This window comes from Desmodus rotundus, chromosome 2 (genome assembly GCF_022682495.2).
Source record: "Desmodus rotundus isolate HL8 chromosome 2, HLdesRot8A.1, whole genome shotgun sequence".
In the NCBI taxonomy this organism is placed as follows: Eukaryota; Metazoa; Chordata; class Mammalia; order Chiroptera; family Phyllostomidae; genus Desmodus; species Desmodus rotundus.
Genome location: NC_071388.1, coordinates 21,093,289 through 21,112,077, shown reverse-complemented (window position 1 = coordinate 21,112,077; position 18,789 = coordinate 21,093,289). Strand labels below are relative to the sequence as shown.

Sequence of the window (18,789 nt, the reverse complement as noted above, 5' to 3'; positions counted from 1 at the left end):
TCAAGATGAATAAATTCATCGCATGGTTGGGAGTAGAGCTTTTATTGCCTTAGGAATAAGGAGAATTAGCTGCTGTCTGTTTACTTTGTATAGAGGACAGAGCTCAAATGTTTAATTAAAGGTGAGTGGCTGATGTAGTGCAGAGAAAGTTAGGAGAAGAAATGTGCAAAACAAAACTCATCTTCCTCCTGGCCAGACACGGTTGTAAAAGCTTTACATGTTCTACGTCATTTAAACCTCCCAACAGCCCTGTGTGGGATTATATGTGTTTATTACCGATGGGGAAAAGTAATCTTAGATTCAGTGTCCTAAGGTGCATAGCTGGTAGCAGTACCTGGTCTGAAATTCAGATGTGTTCTAAGAGTTCAACTCTGATCCTTCCTGATGTAATGTGCTGTAGTTTTAATTTATCTCATGATTTATTTAATAAACACTAGTTTTCTACTTGCTAGATGCCTGCCATTGTGCTGTGTTGTCCAGAGTCATAAGACACTCCCTGTCCTCAGTTTATAGTCTCATTACCTCATCTCAGGTGACAGCTAGAATTAGGAAGTAGGAGGTTTACTTGCCTTGGGAAAGAATATTGGGTTGTAATTCTCTCTTTAGCAGTATTTACATACATAGAAATCTAATCTGGTTAATGCTAGTTTCAAATTTCACGGGATGGCTTGTATGTACTTCTTATTAAGATGGTTACATTTCACTACTTGGGATGCTACTTTTTTTAGAAACTACTAAGAAGTGGTTTTTAAATACTTCAAAAATTATAATAAAAGATTACTAAGAAGAGTACAGTGACTTGTTATGTCAAAGCACTAGAATTCCTGTAAGTCACCGCACTGACTCAGCTCCGCAGCACTGGCACGGCTTACCTGACCGTGATAAGCAGGGCGTGCGCAGCGTGGTTAGCGAGCTTAGCAAGGCTGCTACATGTTGTGTATTCGAAAATTGCCTAGAGTAGATCTTCAAAGCTCTCATCACGAGGAAAAAGTTTGTAACTGTGTAGTGATGGATATTAGATTTATCGTGATCATCTCACAATATATACAGATAGCAAATCATGATGTTGTACACCTGAAATTAATATAATGTTAAGTATATCTCAGTGAAATAGTATTAGGGAACTTTGACACATTCTCCATCTTGACAAATCAAGTAGGCAAAAATTAACAAGATGATGTTTCATGAAATTAAAAAACAAGCACGGCAATAATATACTAGATTACCTAAGATAGTTCTAATTTTGCAAATTTTATTTTCAATAAATAGGGCTTGTTAAAGCTGTGGTTTATTTTTTATGCCACTGAGATTCTTTTCTGATGTTATATGATATATACCTAGTTCAGTGTAAACCGTAGTGCTGCTGCTTAGTGTATGTAATTTCTATGTAGTGTGGATATGGGGATCTATAAAAGTTTTCAAAACCAGACAGAAATTATCATGTGAAAGTTACAGAAAATAAACTGTCATTCTCTCTTTCGTTTTGGTGAATTATAATTACAAATTGTAATTCACCCAAATCTTGTAGAGTAGCTTATATGTGTCAGAAACTGCTACTTGTTTTTTATGTAAAGGTTTTTCATTAAAATATATGGTAGCCCTGAGATAAAACCTTGAGACTCCAAGTTTGACTTAAGATTTCGGTTCTTAAATGACAGTACCAGATATTGTTACTGCTGTCTTTTATACTCAAAGGCAAGTACCCAGACGTAATCTTTCAATATATTCCAGTTCTTAATGCATTAATAAATGGTGTGGATCTATGGTGGGAAAAGAATCTGGTGTAGAAATCAAAGCTAAGATGAATATATAAAACAAATAGAAAACGTATAAAAGTAACTTAGGGACTGAAAGAATGCTATTAGATGATTTCATTGTCACTAACTCCAAGAAGGTATATCTACTCTGTTGGATGTAATAGAATTTTATTTTTCAATGTTTCGAAAGCAAAAGGGATTGCTGAGTTTTTTTTTTTTCTAGTAAAATTCTTTTTTAAGTCTTAATGTTTTACATGAGCTGTGAGGTAATAAAAATACTTTTGTATTCTAGCATATTTATTGATATATTTTGATTATCAGAATTATAATTCCTGTTTTCTGGTGAAAATTTGTAACATTATTTTTAATTTTAGCATTTCAGGGAAAAGCTGCCTTCATTTGGGATGCAAAAGGTAAACGATTATGCACTATTTAATTTGATTTGCAAAATACTTAAAATACAATTTTTTTTTTACAAAGTGTTACGCTAAGAAGAAATATAAATTAATGAACCTTTCTCTAAAGGATTTTCTTGGAAGTTCATTTTATTCTTTTGAATTGTTGAAAAACAAAAAAAAAATGGTCATGAAATGTCTCTGAAATTTGCTCATATTTATGTCCATAATTGAAATCTTTAGAGTTTAAAAACTAATTTTCACAAAATGTTTTAAATGTTAGGTGCGTGAAGTCTTTAATTATTTGAAAGGAAAGTATCTTAAATTATACTGTGATTTTAAAACAACATATGTAACTTACCTTGCAGACAAAGCCATATTTAGGAGTTATGATGTAAATAAATCCTTAATGTCTTCAGTAGTTATTTAGGTATTGGGGATATCTGCCTTACACTCAACAGTTTATGCCTGGAATTTATGAGCTATTACTTTTTTGTTTTTACCAGTATATTTTTCTTTAACATTGCCTTTACTCTGTTTTTTAAATAATTTGGTGCTTCTCAGCTCTTGAAAACTGGTAGATCCAGGTATGTAAACTGCCAGCACTGTACATAACAAAATTTAAAAAGCTTTAGTGTTTGTCAGAAGCAATTACCTTCAGTTTCATAGAATTTTGGTAACTGTCTTTTTTTTAGACTTTAACATGCAATGTCCTTCACTTATTTTTCCCTTTGTAATAGGAATTGGTAAATATGATCGATAATAATCAGGTGACAGTAATTAGTGGTGAAACCGGTTGTGGAAAAACCACTCAAGTAACTCAGTTCATCTTGGATAATTACATCGAAAGAGGAAACGGATCTGCATGCAGGATAGTTTGTACTCAGCCAAGAAGAATTAGTGCCATTTCCGTAAGTTCTCTCTCACTCTTTAGGTTCCTCGCTTGCTTTCTCATTTTCCTTTAGGGTAGTATTGGTAGTAGCTTTTTAAAAATTTTTTTCCAAGATCTGCTGGTTTTGATTGGACAGTCCAATAAGTAGTATAAAGTGAAATAATGGTGTATATGGGATATATGGGTTGTGAAGTTTTACTTCTAAAGTATTATTTCTTAAAAATCAATCATGTCATTTTCTGTTTCTAACCTCCTCCTGTCACAAGATGACTGTTGGTTACTTCCAGTTACACAAATCAAGTGTTGATTATAATAACATTTCATCTATCCAGAGCTTACTTTTGGCAGCTGTAGCTTTGAGAACACAATCAGAAATTAAGATACTAGGAATTAAGAAACACCAGTCTCTAACAAAAAGAAACAAACAAAAAGAATATATTATCATATATTTACTTTTAAAATTTCACGCAAGTTTTGTAAGTTTAGACCATGATTTCCAACTCTTTTAAAAAAGACAAAACAAAAGGGGAGAAAGTAATGAGAGGATGGCTGTAGAAAGGCATTTTGAAAACAGTGGCAAGAGAGAACTTGGCCTTGGAGAGCTAAGGGGGAAATGAAACGTAAACGTAAGCCAGGAGTCTGCAGCTCCTCAGGGACTCACACAGTGCTGGCTCAGACTTTAATACCTCTTTTTAACTCTTGAAAATCAGATGACCAGTTTTTCAGCACTCGCAGATTTTCATGGATGTTCAGAATATCTGTACTAAAGGAAATTATATTTTCTTTGTATTTTAATTAAAGGTTGCAGAGCGAGTGGCTGTAGAAAGGGCAGAATCTTGTGGCAGTGGTAATAGTACCGGATACCAAATTCGTCTCCAGAGGTAAAGAATGTTCCCTTCTTGTTTACAAGTAGATTTTAGTGAAAATTTGAAGCTGGAGATTAAAAAAAAAAAAAAAAGATTTTGCCCGTTTTTCTGCTGATTATTACTATTAGAATTAACATTTAAAGGTAACTGAAACATAGGTGACTTGCGACCCACAGTCATTTTTTAACCCAAATTCAGAATTGGATTGCCATTTTAATGTCTTCTATATTAAGGAATGATTAGAAAAATAACTCATTTCCGGGGGATACATTAGTAGACCATCACTTGCCCTGAAAGGAGTTGATGTCCTGTGCTTTGGTACCACCACCCTGCCCCTGATCAACTTTATTGACCTTGTTATCTTTAACCCCCTACCCCTCTTCACTGTGTTTCTTAGTTCTCTAGAGGTCAAGATTCCATTCACCTTTTTAAATCAACTGGCTTTCCAATTACCGAACCAGAAGTTTAGGCCATAAGTAATGGATCATTTTAATGTGAATGGTTATGCCTTTAAAAAGAAATTATTAATACTATGACAACAGAAATCATGTATGATGAACTTGAATATAGTGTTTCTTATTACTCTGTCATGGCAGGCAGTCCTATAAGAAATAAAAAGTATAGATATTCATTAAAACTGTGTTTTTTAAATTGAAGTTTTTCTTTTAAATGTGTGTGGTACTTAGTATTTTACTAGTAAAGAAAACCAAACTTTTGTCTTTTATTCACAGCCGGTTGCCAAGGAAACAGGGTTCTATCTTATACTGTACGACAGGAATCATTCTTCAGTGGCTCCAGTCAGACCCGTGAGTGTATTTAAATTGAGAACATTTAGTTAAATCTTATCAAAAGATGTAATTACTAAATTGGAGGTTACTAGTTTTTGGTTCTGTTTTTAATTGTACTGAGTTACCCACTTCACCGCGCGTCTGCTTTCAGGCATTTGTCCAGCGTTAGCCATATCGTGCTTGATGAAATCCACGAGAGAAATCTACAGTCGGACGTTCTAATGACTGTGGTTAAAGATCTTCTCAGTTACCGACCTGACCTGAAGGTCATACTGATGAGTGCGACTCTGAATGCTGAGAAATTTTCGGAATATTTTGGTGAGTAAAGTTCATGATTATTACTTTAGATAATTACCAGGTAATTAACTTGGCATCGATGAAGTTTATATTTAAATAATTTTATGAACTTTTCGTGATGCTTGTGTGGCTTTTATGAACTGTCATAGGCTAGAGTGGCCGTTTGCTAATACCATCAATACTAGTGACAACTTCATGGAATACCTTCAATATGCCAGGCAGTATATTTGGCACTTTATTAATTCTCATAATACCTTGTGAGGTAGGTACTATTATTTTCATGTTTACAGATGAGAAAACAGCCTCAGCACAGTTGAGTGGCTTACCCAAGGTTGTCTAATTAACAGAGGGTCAGGAGGATTTGAAACTAAGTTTGACCAGCTGCAAAGTATATTCTCTTAAAGTTACGACTCTCTCCTGCTTGTAATTGGGGAAGGTGGGGAGAAGGGAGGGAGTTAAAAGGGAATCGAGCCGTCTTTGATACACGTTCCTGTATTCGGCCTGGTTGACTCTCCCAGCCTTGGGAGACCGGTGGAGCGGACTACGTCTTTGTGTTTTCATGAGCTATACAGAACTACATCAACTTCCTCAGACTTGGAAAGTCACAGGCTGAGCGGTGACACCACCTCAGAGTTGACCTCTGCCGCAGTGTTGACCTTGGCTTACAGTGTGTACTGTTTGGTACAGAATATGAATAACATTTTAAAAAGTTCCAAGAATCATTTTTTTTAACCAGTGATTCTAAAAAAGTAACAATTTAGTATTTGGTTTCGTCTTGATTTAACTACTTTTTCTTGTACTCCTGTGTGCCACGGGAGCAGTGCTTCATGTGCAGACCTCAGGTAAAGCAGGGTCTGATGGCACCATCCTGGCTGATGAAGAGTAGACTTCAAACGAATGGGTTTCGTGTCCAGTTAAAATTCTTTATCGCTGGTGTTCTGCGTTACTTTAGAACCGAGAGATGTATGGACGGTTTAGTAGCAGTAAGAAGGGGCTGAATGAAGACTGGACTGCTGCTGTTTGTGGTACTAGATAGGGAACAAATAGGGTAGAGCTGTAAAAGTTCAGGACCATTTTCTGAAGTTAAAAAAAGTAACAGACTCATTGTCCTTACGTACACTGCTTATTTTTATTTTGAACATTTGAGTACACACATGTATTTTGTTTACCATAATAGGTAACTGTCCAATGATACACATACCTGGTTTTACTTTTCCGGTTGTGGAGTATCTTTTGGAAGATATAATTGAAAAAATAAGGTAAGTGGATATTAGGAAATAAAGATTTAAATTACTAATATGTCACCTTTTCTGTCAGACTTTAATTCAGAAACTCAACCATTTCCTTCAAAAACATTGTTTTTTCTTAAATCAGGGATTCCCAGATGCAAATTAAAATCACCCTCAGCCTTTTAAAGTCCAGCTGCGCCACAATCACACCCCATACCTTCGTTACGTTACAAAGTCTGGGCTGGTAGCCAGGAGTCAGTATTTTTACAAAGATCCCTGGGCGGCAAAGTTCAGGACGCTCTGGTTCTCCTACCTGGTTCTTTCCTTCTCCTTGGAAGGCTTCCATTCCCCACCTTTTAAATATGATTTTCCCCTAAGTCCTCTGCTAGCCTTTTCTCAGTCTGTTGTGATTTCACTGTGTAATTTTAATTCCATTGCTGTACTTCTGTATTTTCATAGCTCTCTGAGCTAGAGCTTCAAAACTGAAGCTCTCCCTGAACTCTAAACTTGTCGTCTAACTCTACCCAGCAGCCTTCCAATACCACAGATACCTTGAACCTCACATTTGTAAAACGAAAATCAGCTTTCATTCCTGCCCACGATGCTTCCACCAGAGAACTTAAGCCTTATAATGGGTACTGATGTTATCCTCCACCCAGTCATCTAAGCTATACATCAAAAAAGCCAGTGTTTATCAATGATTTATGTACTAGGATATGTTCACTGCTGTACTTGTTTAGTAACCAAATTACGTTCAGTCATTCTGTACTCCTTCCCTACCCCCCTAAATGCAAACCCTAAGAGCTTTTGCCTTGAATATATGTCTTCTCACTTTTATTTCTTTTACTTAAGATCGGTATTGTCTCTTCTGTACTAATATAATAATTCTTCCTTTGGCACTATGGTTTTCATTGTCTCTAATGCTGCCATATATTTTACAAAAACATCTGCTCATATGACTTTCTCCCCCTCAACAGTGCCCCTGAGATTTCCCTTTAAACACTTGTCTAAACAAGAACCTGTATTGGGTTATCATGGCCTACAGCAGAGACCTCACTGGTAGCCCAAGTTAGTGATCCCTTCAACCCTGGCCCTTCGCTGCTGGCCGCCTTCTGCAAGGAGCTGTGCAGAATTGTATTTGTGTTCCGATGAGAAAAGGGCTGGGGCAGCAGAGCCCCACAGGATCAGCTGCCAGTCGCCAAGCTAGTCATGTGAAGGCTCGGCACAGTCTGGCCCATCCTGTTGTCGCCTCGTGCGTCCCCGGGCCTGCCCATCTTAAGTGCAGTGTTCCCTGCTGTGCCAGCCATTGCCCTTTCATTCACGACTTTTTGCTTTGTTACATGTTATTTCCTCTTAGACTTAATTTGCCATCTTCTGCATGCTTTCAACTATAAACTATTGATTATGTAAAAATAAATCCCGCTTTATTGCCCATTAGCTATGCGTGACACCTCTCCCAGAATGAGTTGCTTTCCCATGGGGACTCCTGTAGCACTTGAATCATGTCCCTTACAACACTTACCTTATTGCCATGTAATGTATCTCTGTATGTTTGCCCCTTGCACTAGATTTCATATTTTTCGAGGTCAAGGATTTTGCCCTGTTCATCTGTATAACTAGTGCGTAGCACAGTGCCTGGCCTCTAGTAAACATCTGAGTAAGAATGTGGACAGATGCAGAAACACTGTGATGAGATTTTTCAAGACTCCACAGTTTACTTGTTAAACGAGAAGATGAATAGTGGGAAGATGAGAGGAAAGATCCTATTGTGTATTTTACATGGAGAAAAGTCATCTGACTTTTGAGTGAACATTTACTTGACAGTTTTTGAACTTTATGTCTTACATTGTGCACTAGGGCCTGAGCATACAAGTTGGAAAGACTTGGCACATACCTCACAACTTCTAGGCAGGGATGCATGTACGCTATTAATTTAAGGTATGATTGGCCTGTGTGGGAAAAGAGCGTGTTGGGAATGAGATTGTACATAGTGGGATAGGCTGGGCAAGCCAGGGCAGTGGGGAAATTCAGAGTAGGAAAGAGGAAGTGTGTACGTCAGCAGGAAGCACCCTGAAAGTGAGAGGGGCGGTATAGTGGTCTTCCATGCCCTGGGTTTACCAATGTGCATAGGTTTTTCTTTAAAATTTTATATATTCCCAGAAAGAGGGGAAAGGAAGGAAACAGAGGGAGTGAAACATCAGTGTGTGGTTGCCTCTTGCATGTCCCCTACTGGGGACCTGGCCTGCGACCCAGGCATGTGCCCTGACTGGGAATTTGAAGCAGTGACCCTTTGGTTCACAGGCCAGCACTCAATCCACTGAGCCACACCAGCCAGGGCATTGTCCAAAAATTTTTATGTCCTTCCTCAATTCCACTTTCCACAATGTGTCTGCTTCCTACCACAGCACATTTACCACTTAAGTTTCTGAGAATATTGATTGTCAGCAGCTCGATAATAATGAAACTAAGTTTCAAGGATCGGTAATCTAAAATTGTATCAAAATGGACTGCTTTCTCTTTAAGATTTTGTTTATTTACTTTTTTAGAGAGGGGGGAAGAGGAAGGAGAAAGAAAAGGAGAATCAGTGTTCTAGAGATACATGGTTGCCTCTTGCATGTCCCCTACTGGGGACCTGGCCTGCGACCCAGGCATGTGCCCTGACTGGGAATTTGAAGCAGTGACCTTTTGGTTCACAGGCTGGTGGCACTCAATAAACTAAGCCATACCAGCCAGGGCAGGGCTTGCTTTTCTAAGCTGTCGAGAAGGCAGGTTAGGTACAAGGAACTGTAGCTTAAGGGTCTCTTGAAGCAAAGGGATAGTATCTATGTAGCGATCCCTAAGAGGGGAGTTGAAGGAGGGTGGTCCTTGGATAGAAGTTTGCAGCAGAAACTCTAGCTCTCACCTTCCAGAAGAGCTGCACTGCAGGGAAGTAGGAGGGAAGAAAGTGGGGTGAGATGAGATGGAGGGCTGTGATTGGGCCCTGGGGGTGGGGGTTGACGGTTACTTCTGTTGCTGGAACTGCTGGGAAGGGAGCCAGCTGTGGGTCCATCCTGCTGACTAGGACTAATCTCTGTCTCAGGTTGCCCTACCTCAAGTTGGTGCCTCTATATGTATCGAAGACTTAGGGGAGTCCCGGGTCACAGGTACTGAATAGGGAAGGGGATTAACACTCTTTGGGTGTCTGCTATGTGTCAGGCACTGTGCTTTTTACTCTGTCACTTTTTTGCTTTTATACTAATGCTGTTTCAGTACTAATCTCTCAAACAAGGAAACTAAAGACCCGCGAGTTACACCTTGTTCAAAGTCACACAGGTAGTCGATGGCAGAACAAGGACATCATTCCATAATTTGACTCACAAAAACCATGTTCCAACCCCCCCCATTCCATCTAGATGCTGTCCCCTAGGCGAACTGAGGGGATTTGGGGTTCAGTTTAGGTTCATTTTTCTTTGTCTCTCTCTACCTTCACGCTCTCAGAACCCACCTATTATTATAGGTGGGATCCTGGGGCAGATGTGCCCAGCTTATAGCCGTCCCTTCGGCACGGTGGAGTCACAGCATAGGTCCGGACAGATGAGAGATTTGAGTGCTGCTTCTGGCTCTGCCATTAGCTGTGTCTGTGGGCCTGAGCAGAATTAAATAGTTCTCAAGCATGGTACTATGCGTTCATAAACACACTCTTTGAATCTCCTGGGCCATCAATTGAATTCTTGGATTAGCAGACCCCAGCCAGACTTGAATCCAAATCACAAGGTACAGGATTTCAGAATTTATATACTCTCCAAGGAATTCTTATGTGTACTCAGGTTTGGAAGTCTCCTATATGTAAAATCTGAGTCTTCTGCTAGGCAGCATTATTATTTTGGACTTAATGTTATCCTTTGTTTTAGGGCAAACTTAATTGAAGGTGAACATTAGTCTAACTTTGATTGCTTATAATGACCCGGAGGTGTATATGCTGTGATAGAGAAGAATGATTTTCATCTAGAATGTCAGGTTTTATGTCAATGACTACTTACAAGTTTGATATTTAACTCTAGTGCACTAGAAATTGTTTTTTATAATCTTTTTTAAAATGCTAACTGTAAAAAGTCATAGATAATAGCTAAAACCAAAGAGTTTCAAACAAGTGAAGCTATTTAAGGATGTTTTTATTTTAGATATGTTCCAGAACAAAAAGAACACAGATCCCAGTTTAAGAGGAGTTTCATGCAAGGGCATGTAAATAGACAAGAAAAAGAAGAAAAAGAAGCAATCTATAAAGATCGCTGGCCAGATTACATAAGGGAACTGCAGCAAAGGTGGGTTTATTTGTTTGAAAGTCAGAACGCAGTGACTGACTGACTAAAACAAAAAGCAGGAATTACCTTCTTGAATTTGTAAATATTTAAGGAGATTGTTGTAAGTCTCATATTCCAGCTGAATACTATGCTATTTTGATTGGTAAACACTATTATTTTCCTAATAATTCTCCTATCTATTGATGGTTCTCCTATTAGCAGGTTGAGTTAACTTTTAGATTTTATAGCAAGTTAAACGTCAGGAAACATTACTGAATATTTCATGATTTTCTATTTAACTTTGCTAGGTATTCTGCAAGTACTGTAGACGTTATAGAAATGATGGATGATGATAAAGTTGATCTGAATTTGATTGCTGCCCTTATTCGATACATTGTTTTGGAAGAAGAGGTTAGTTTTGTTTTCTTCAAGTGACATAATTTTAATTTTATTTTCATATCAAGGCCATGAAAAAAAATACAATTTCCTAAATGCAGTTCCTTTTTAAAAAATTTTTTATTTATTGATTTTAGAAAGAGGAAGGGAGAGAGAGAAATGTGCATTTGTTGTTCTACATTTATGTGCTCGTTGGTTGACTCTTGTATGTGCCCTGCCTGGGTATTGATCTCACAACCTTGGCATATTGGGATGGCGCGTCAAGCAACTGCTGCCCAACCAGGGCCTCTTAAATGCTTTTTAAAAATAACCCATGGAAGAAATTGTTTTGACACCAGGAATGAGAATCTCAAACTACCAAATGATTTAGGTATTTGACCTATTCGAAGAAAAGAATGAACAAAGGAAAACATGTGGTTATAAATTCTATTTTTAAAAAGCGAGCTTTTACTTTTTATTGATAATCAGTAACCAAAATTATCCTGAGGTAGTATAATGTTAATGAAGACTTACGTGTGCACAGATTTTTAGTTAGTGTATTTTGTTACGTGATCCTTTGTAATGATTATTTCCCCTCCATACAGGATGGTGCCATATTGGTCTTTCTACCAGGCTGGGACAATATCAGCACTTTACATGATCTCTTGATGTCACAAGTGATGTTTAAATCAGGTATTACAGAAATGTATTTTATTGCAAGTCCAAGAGCGGTCTCATTTTTTGCTTTTTAAGTTGTAGCTATTACATGTTATCTCTAAATATATAAGCATGCATCTCTAAAAAAATAAAGACAATTTCTTATATAACCACAATGCCATTATCATACCTAATTATTAACATCATTAAATAATCCAGTCTGTATTCAAGTTTTCCCCATTGTGCCCCCAAAATGTCTTTCACAGTTAGCTTGTTCAGCTAGAAAGGTCAAACCAGATAATTTTGGACTCCAGTTCTGGAATATCACTCCTGTTCTTTCCTTATTTTTTCCATGGTGATGAGTTACAGAAAAAACTAGATCAACTTTCTGGATTTGTCTGAATCTTCATGGTATCATTTCATTTGATTCTTTTTTACCTGAATTTTCTATAAACAGGAAGTTCTATCTGTACGTTTGATTCAGTCTGAGTGAAGTAGCTTGGTTTGACTTGTGATTGAGTTGATGTATTTCATATCATGGCACAGAGAAGTAATGGAGGATTTTTCAGCAATACCAATTATTTGTATTGGTACTTACTACTTTTTAAGTCCAGAGGGTCATAAGAGTTTGTGGGGAGCAATATATCTCCTTTGAATAACAACAGTTCTTTTCTGGGGGTAATATCACTATGTTGATTCATTTGGGCACTATTGCTAGAAATTTAAGTCAGCATTGCATTTTTTTGTAACCACAGCTGAACATGAAATTTGCCTTTGCTTCTTGAACACTCACCCTCCTTCCCGTCACTACACCAAACTTTCTATTAGCTAATAATCATGATGGGCTTAAGCTATTTCATTTTGAAACTTAAAACGTATGAAAATAATTTCTTAAAATTATGTTCCATGTATGTTTAATGGAGCTTTTCTGCAATTATGTTAAAAGTTTAATTTTATTTTTAATTTCCAGAGAAGTTTCTTATTATACCTTTACATTCACTGATGCCTACAGTTAACCAGACACAGGTATGTTGTTAAATTTATTCGCTGTCTTTCAAAATGAGGCAAGCCTGAAGGGCTGCTTATTGTGTTTTGTTTATTTATTTATTTATTTATTTTTAAAGCATATTTTCAAATAGTTATCCAGGTAAAAAATACTTCTTTGAGAGCCTCACTAGTGAGTCTTCAGGGGATGATTTTACAAAAATGAGAATAAGAGAATAATCCACAAATGAAATTAGCTAGTGAACATTAGGGAAAAGTTTAAAGATTGTTTTCACCAAGAACTTGTTGGGTATTTCTGAGTAAAAAGAAAAAGGTTATGTGACTGCCAATAAAAATGATGTACTACAGCCTGATATTTGAAATTTTGATTACAGCATTAGTATATTTGCAGGTATGAGATTTCCTGTTTTGTCAATAATGTAGTATTACAGTTTTGAATATTTGGGCTCAGCCAGATTCAGAGTTGGAATGAACACTGCATTCTCAAAGGCCAGATAACTGTCTGGATTGCAGTGTTCGTGGGCCCTGGTAGAATAAGATGGATGAGAAAGTGTACCTGTCTTCCCACCTAGTTTTTTCACACTGTGTAAAAAACTACCAAGACTTTTTTTTCATTGAGACTTCTAATATCCTTTCTGCCGATACCTTTGTCCCGTGTCAGATTCAGGATTAGACACAGAATTCGATACAGAGTGCGTACCCAAGGGAAGAGAAGGGGAGAGAGCTCTCGATTCCAAGGACTGCACTGCTGTCTGTTAGCAGACATTCGATGTGGAGGCACCCTGACAGTCAATTTTTTTATTCCTTTGCCACGGAATATGTGACTAGACTGGGAAACTCATGTTCTCTATTGATTACCACTTTTATACAAATAGGGATACGTGTATGCATTTTTTTGCTTTACAGCCAACTGGTACTTGGCTGCATTACATGTCTTTTCATTTACTTGGGTGACTGTCACAGGCTGTATTGTTGGTAGGATTCAGCATTTGAAGAGGACTTTTTTAAAGCCCAGTCCAATCTCAAAAGCTAGTATGTGGTGGTACAGCTGTTAATATTTATTCTCATGAGTTGGGCATCTGCCTGATTGTTTGCTGTTTTTACCCATATAGTTTTAGGTAATTTATAACTCTTATCCCTACACAAAATTTCTCTCCCTTAAAAGTTTGACTGTACAGTAAGATGTTTAACATGCCAGTTTTTGTTTAAAACCATTCTACAAATTACCATATTTCATTTAAAATCTTGTTTGTGATAAGATTTTGACATCTGTGGGAGATTGGTTCTCTGGTATTGAAAGTGATGTGTACCTTACAAATACATTCATAAATGTTACATGCATACATATGTCAACAAATAAACACAATGTTAAAAAAGGGTAGTATCTGAAATAATTCCTGTAACTGAAAGAATGATGTATCAGAAATTAGTGTATTTTTGGAATTTTGATGTATTTATTCTTACAGGTATTTAAAAGAACCCCTCCTGGTGTTCGGAAAATAGTGATTGCTACCAACATTGCAGAGACTAGGTAAAGATTGTTCTACGTATTAACTGCTGGTGATTATACTAGTTTTAAGCCCCACAACTTATTAACGTATCTTAATCTTTTTTTCTCTACAAAGTACTTTGTAATTTCTCAAAAGTAAATCTTTTAATTTAATCATGGTAGTGGCATATGTTTGTTTAGTTTTTAAAAATTTTATTTAACTTATACTAATGTTTTAGCCCTCCTCCAAAACAGCCCTTTAAGGTGTTCTTTCAAAGCGTTCCGAAAAAACATGGTAGCTGATACCAGTTTTGTTCTATGTGCCTTTTGCTGGTAGGGGATGGTGTATTGTTTGGTAATTTGACAGCTAGGTATGTCCAGCCTTTAAAGTGTATTGTATTCTCTTGGAGGTAGTAATATACCAGTATAGCGTTGAAACATTGTTCTGTGGAGGCTGATACTAAACTGTGGCCCTGGGGTGGGGGAAAAAAAAGCTAGATAGAAAAGACGCAGGCAGCCGTGAAGCTTGGCTGCAGGTGAGTAAGAATCGAACACGTGTCTGCAGGCTCAGCACTGTGCTGCCCTGCAGCTGCTGAGGCTGCCTGTGATGAGGTGCTCAGTCCCATCACGCTGGTAGACGTGGGAAGAGGCGGAAACCCTGAACTGCCAAAATCCATTTGATCCAGTAGAAATGCTCTAAAGTCCCTACCTGCAGACTTTTCATAGATAAATGCACTTTTGATATGTTGTTTCTAATATTTTATGTATCTGTTTCCAAACAGCATTACCATAGATGATGTAGTTTATGTGATAGATGGAGGAAAGATAAAGGAGACACACTTTGACACGCAGAACAACATCAGTACAATGTCTGCTGAGTGGGTCAGTAAAGCCAATGCCAAACAGAGGAAAGGTCGAGCTGGAAGGTGAGATGGGACCTTGTCTGAAGCCTTTAAAAAACACACAGAAGATTTCTGTAGCAGATTGTGTTACTAGCATTGAAAAATATTATTTAGAAGAGTTACCTTTCATATGTTTTAAAACTTACTATAGCACATTTTTAAGTGAGAAAACCTTTTAATTATAGTGTCTTTGGAATTCTTTTTTATGATTTTTCTACCCCATTCCTCAGTTCATTTAAATTAATATATTTTATTTTTCTTGTTATATTGCCTATAGTTTTATTTCTTTTTTAAAAGGCACATGTTACTAATAATAACTACTAATACTATTTGAATGTCAGGTCATTTCCTAATCACTTTATATATAGACATATAAATTAACTTGCTTAATTCTTAGCACAGTGCTGTGAGGTAGATTATTATCTCTATTGTAAGGGTAAGGAAATTAAGGTACAAAGAAATTAATCCTTTTAAAGTCACATAGCTTTGTAAGTAGCAGGACTTGACTCCAGGCATCTGGTTCCACAGTCTGGGCTCCTAATTCCCGTGCTGTACATCTGTGCTGGTTTGTCACTATTAGTTACCAACAAAAACCCAAGGAAAGTGCCTTTCTCCCAGTGATGTAAATGGTAGTATAAGAAATAAAAATTTCCCTGTATTAATGGTAGGAACATGATTTGTCTTTAACACAAATAATTGAACTTACTGTTCATTTTCATGCATTTTCTCACATTATTTTTACACCCTTATTTATGTGAGTGGTAAAATCATAACTGGAGTTGTAGAAAGTAGTTTTTTTTTTTACAGGTAGACGCAAAAGATTTCCCTTAGTCTTCAGATACTGACTTAAGTAAGGACAGGAAAGTTGAAAGAAAACATTGTGGATCACTTTATTTAAGTTTATAATACGTTTATAGAACTCTGACATACTTGCTGTAATCTTTGCAGATTACCCCAGTATAACTTGGCTTCTAGGTAGTTTATTATATTGTGCAATTGATGCTGTTGAGCCCACGTCATGGCTTAGTTTAAGAAGTGTACCCTTTTCATCAGTTACTAGGGGCTAACTTGATTGGGGGCCTAGCAAGACTGGGGTTCTCCCATGCAGACCTGTCCCCACAGGGTACTGATTTAAAAAGTATTCCATCATAGGAAAATGGGTTTTGGCACACTCATATATGAATAGTACACATGTTAGGTCTTAGATTTGATCTGTGAAACAGTTACGAAAATCAAGAAGTATTAATTTTATCTAACTCTTCAACCCCACTAACCTAGTGGAGCTTACGTGGAATTACAGTGTTTTAATTTCAGTGGAAAATAGTCCTCTGTAGGCTCCAAAGATGTAAATTCCGTTAGCAAAGCCTAGTTAGCTTGATAATTATTTTGAAGGTCAGAACAAATGATATTACATGCTCCTCGGTGGAAGTACTCTTAGTTTCTGCAGGCATGTTATGTAATAGACAATGGGTTTTTGTAAACTTGTGACAGAAATAGCTAAAATTTTTAGATTTTATTTTTATTCCTGCAGGAAAAGGACCTCCTCCTGCTATTGCAGCAAGGGCCCATAGAACTATTTGTTTTTCTTGAAAACACATGGCATATATATTCTCACCTCTTCACATCTGTCCTTAATATTGTCCAAAGAACAACATCATTCTTGTCATTAGAAACAAACAGTGAAGGAAAAAAATTTTCCAACATTTCCTTCTTCTGAGGGCTCATTAAATAGCACGTACCTAAAAGCATTTTAAATAATATGGACAGGTTAACATAATGTCAGGGTTTGTTACATCAGATGTTCACGAGGATGTAGAGATTCAACCTAGGAGACTGCTGTTACCGAGCACAATAGAAATAGGGAAGCTAATTCTTGGTGGGGGAGGAAATCTTTTATTTCTTAAAACTAGGACATAGGATACGGATAGTGGATTTAAGGTTCTTCAAAATAGATGGGGAGAAGGAATATGTGATTAATAAAAATGAAATAATAAGTAAATTAGCTATGCTGGGGCTTGTAAGAAGTAGATACTGGCTACTTTCCCTGCCTGTTTTCTCTGGAGTTCTAAAAAGTCACTGACAAATGCTTCCTTTCTGCCCCTTGTTTTTGGTTTTTTTTTTCCTTTTCAGAGTTCAACCTGGCCATTGCTATCATCTGTATAATGGTCTCCGAGCAAGCCTTCTAGATGACTATCAACTGCCAGAGATCTTGAGAACTCCCTTGGAAGAACTTTGTTTACAAATAAAGGTAAATCAGTGGGATGGTTAAAAATTAAATGGGGGTGGCATTCTAATGTTTACCACACATCTGTTTTCTGTGTGTGTTAGTAAACTATGTTTTTAAACTTTCCTCAAATGCTTATTTCAAAGTATTTAATCATGTACTGCTCTGAAGCCAGATTACCCGTGTTTGAAGCCTACCACCTCCCCTGACAAGCCACTTTTGGAACATTGAACAGATTATTTAAATTAAACTCATATAAAGTTTCTTACTACATAGTAAGTGTTCAGTAAATGTTAGCTACTGTTATTACATCTTTTTTTTTAAATCCTCACCCAAGGACATGCTTATTGAATTTAGAGAAGGGGGAAGGGTGGGAGAGAGGGGGTGAAAGAAATGTTGACATTGAGAGAAATACTGACCGATTGCCTCTGGTGCGCACCTTGACTGGGAATTGAACCCGAGACCTTCTGGTTTACAGGATGACGCTCCAGCCAAATGAGCCACACTGGCCAGAGGTGTTACTACATCTTAAGATTTTTATCCCTTTTTATAAAGTACTTACCTTTTTTTCAGTATTTTATATATTTTCATATAATTTCCTTATTTCAAAAATAAGTGGTGATCAACTTGTTGAGATTTTAGCCAGCTACTTTTCTCATTAATAGAGTTGGTGGATAATAAAAAATAGTATATCAGACTTTAAACATGTTCTTCTAGAATCATAAATGTAATTTTAAGTTACTCTGGTAAAATAACGGACTTGAAGATCATGTGTAGGTTTGATGCGTCACTCGAGTGAGTGACAGGCAGGACTGTTACGTCATATACGATATACGTTTGATTATGTTTGTCTTCCCCAGATCTTAAGGCTTGGTGGGATTGCTCATTTTCTGAGTAGGTTAATGGACCCACCTTCAAATGAAGCAGTGTCACTCTCCATAAAACACCTGATGGAACTGGTAAACTTGACTTTTTAAAAAAAACTTTAACTTAGATAGAGTATTGGAGCATATAAGCCAGATAATTATAATTTTACTCATGTTACTGCAAGCTACTCCAGTGGGTTCACAGTGCCCAATTTTATACACTATTTAGCTGTTCACCTTGATGTGTGAATCATGAGTTAGGAAGTTATAAAAATGAAACCATCATTATGTTCTTATACTAAGTAAGTCCTCGTCACACAGTGTTTTTCATCGTAGGCTTGATTTAAGATTACATACAATTTTGAAATCTTTGGGTGTTTTATAAAGGCAACTCTTGAATTGTTGAGGGAATACTGACAGGTGACTTTTCTCCAAAATGTCATATTCCCCTACCTGTCATTTTATTCTTACAACTTTTTTTCCTTAGTTTTTTTTCATGAAGTTAGTGTTTTGAGAAACTAGTTTCAGTGTCTTAGTCAAGTGACCTCTTGGTGGCCATCCCTGCACAAGACCCTGTTGAGAAGCACAGGACGAGCTGTGAGTTAGAGCCCAGAGCGGGGAGAGAGCGGTTAGAGCTGTGCTGTCCGGTACAGCCACCACTACCACGCTACTGGGCAGCCCGGAAATAGAGCACGTCTGTCATCGCTGCAAGTTCTGTTGATTGCTGCTGGGTTAGAGGACGCCCAAGTACATTTCACATATTTCGG

General features: G+C 37.2%; 1 protein-coding gene across 2 annotated transcripts in view; it reads left to right on the top strand.

Moving 5' to 3' along the window:
• The window catches only part of DHX36 (DEAH-box helicase 36), a 36,514-nt gene that overhangs the window by 4,918 nt on the left and 12,807 nt on the right, over window positions 1-18,789 (top strand). Inside the window, exons 4-17 of one of the 2 annotated variants that reach the window (XM_024562896.3) lie at window positions 2,132-2,170; window positions 2,893-3,063; window positions 3,846-3,925; window positions 4,642-4,716; window positions 4,850-5,016; window positions 6,173-6,254; window positions 10,385-10,525; window positions 10,813-10,915; window positions 11,485-11,572; window positions 12,507-12,562; window positions 14,008-14,072; window positions 14,813-14,956; window positions 17,063-17,180; window positions 18,017-18,115. In XM_024562896.3, coding sequence (XP_024418664.1) covers window positions 2,132-2,170; window positions 2,893-3,063; window positions 3,846-3,925; window positions 4,642-4,716; window positions 4,850-5,016; window positions 6,173-6,254; window positions 10,385-10,525; window positions 10,813-10,915; window positions 11,485-11,572; window positions 12,507-12,562; window positions 14,008-14,072; window positions 14,813-14,956; window positions 17,063-17,180; window positions 18,017-18,115 — 1,428 coding nt within the window. The remainder of the gene's footprint in view (window positions 1-2,131; window positions 2,171-2,892; window positions 3,064-3,845; window positions 3,926-4,641; window positions 4,717-4,849; window positions 5,017-6,172; window positions 6,255-10,384; window positions 10,526-10,812; window positions 10,916-11,484; window positions 11,573-12,506; window positions 12,563-14,007; window positions 14,073-14,812; window positions 14,957-17,062; window positions 17,181-18,016; window positions 18,116-18,789) is intronic. The other variant, XM_045197103.2, reaches the window with a different exon arrangement.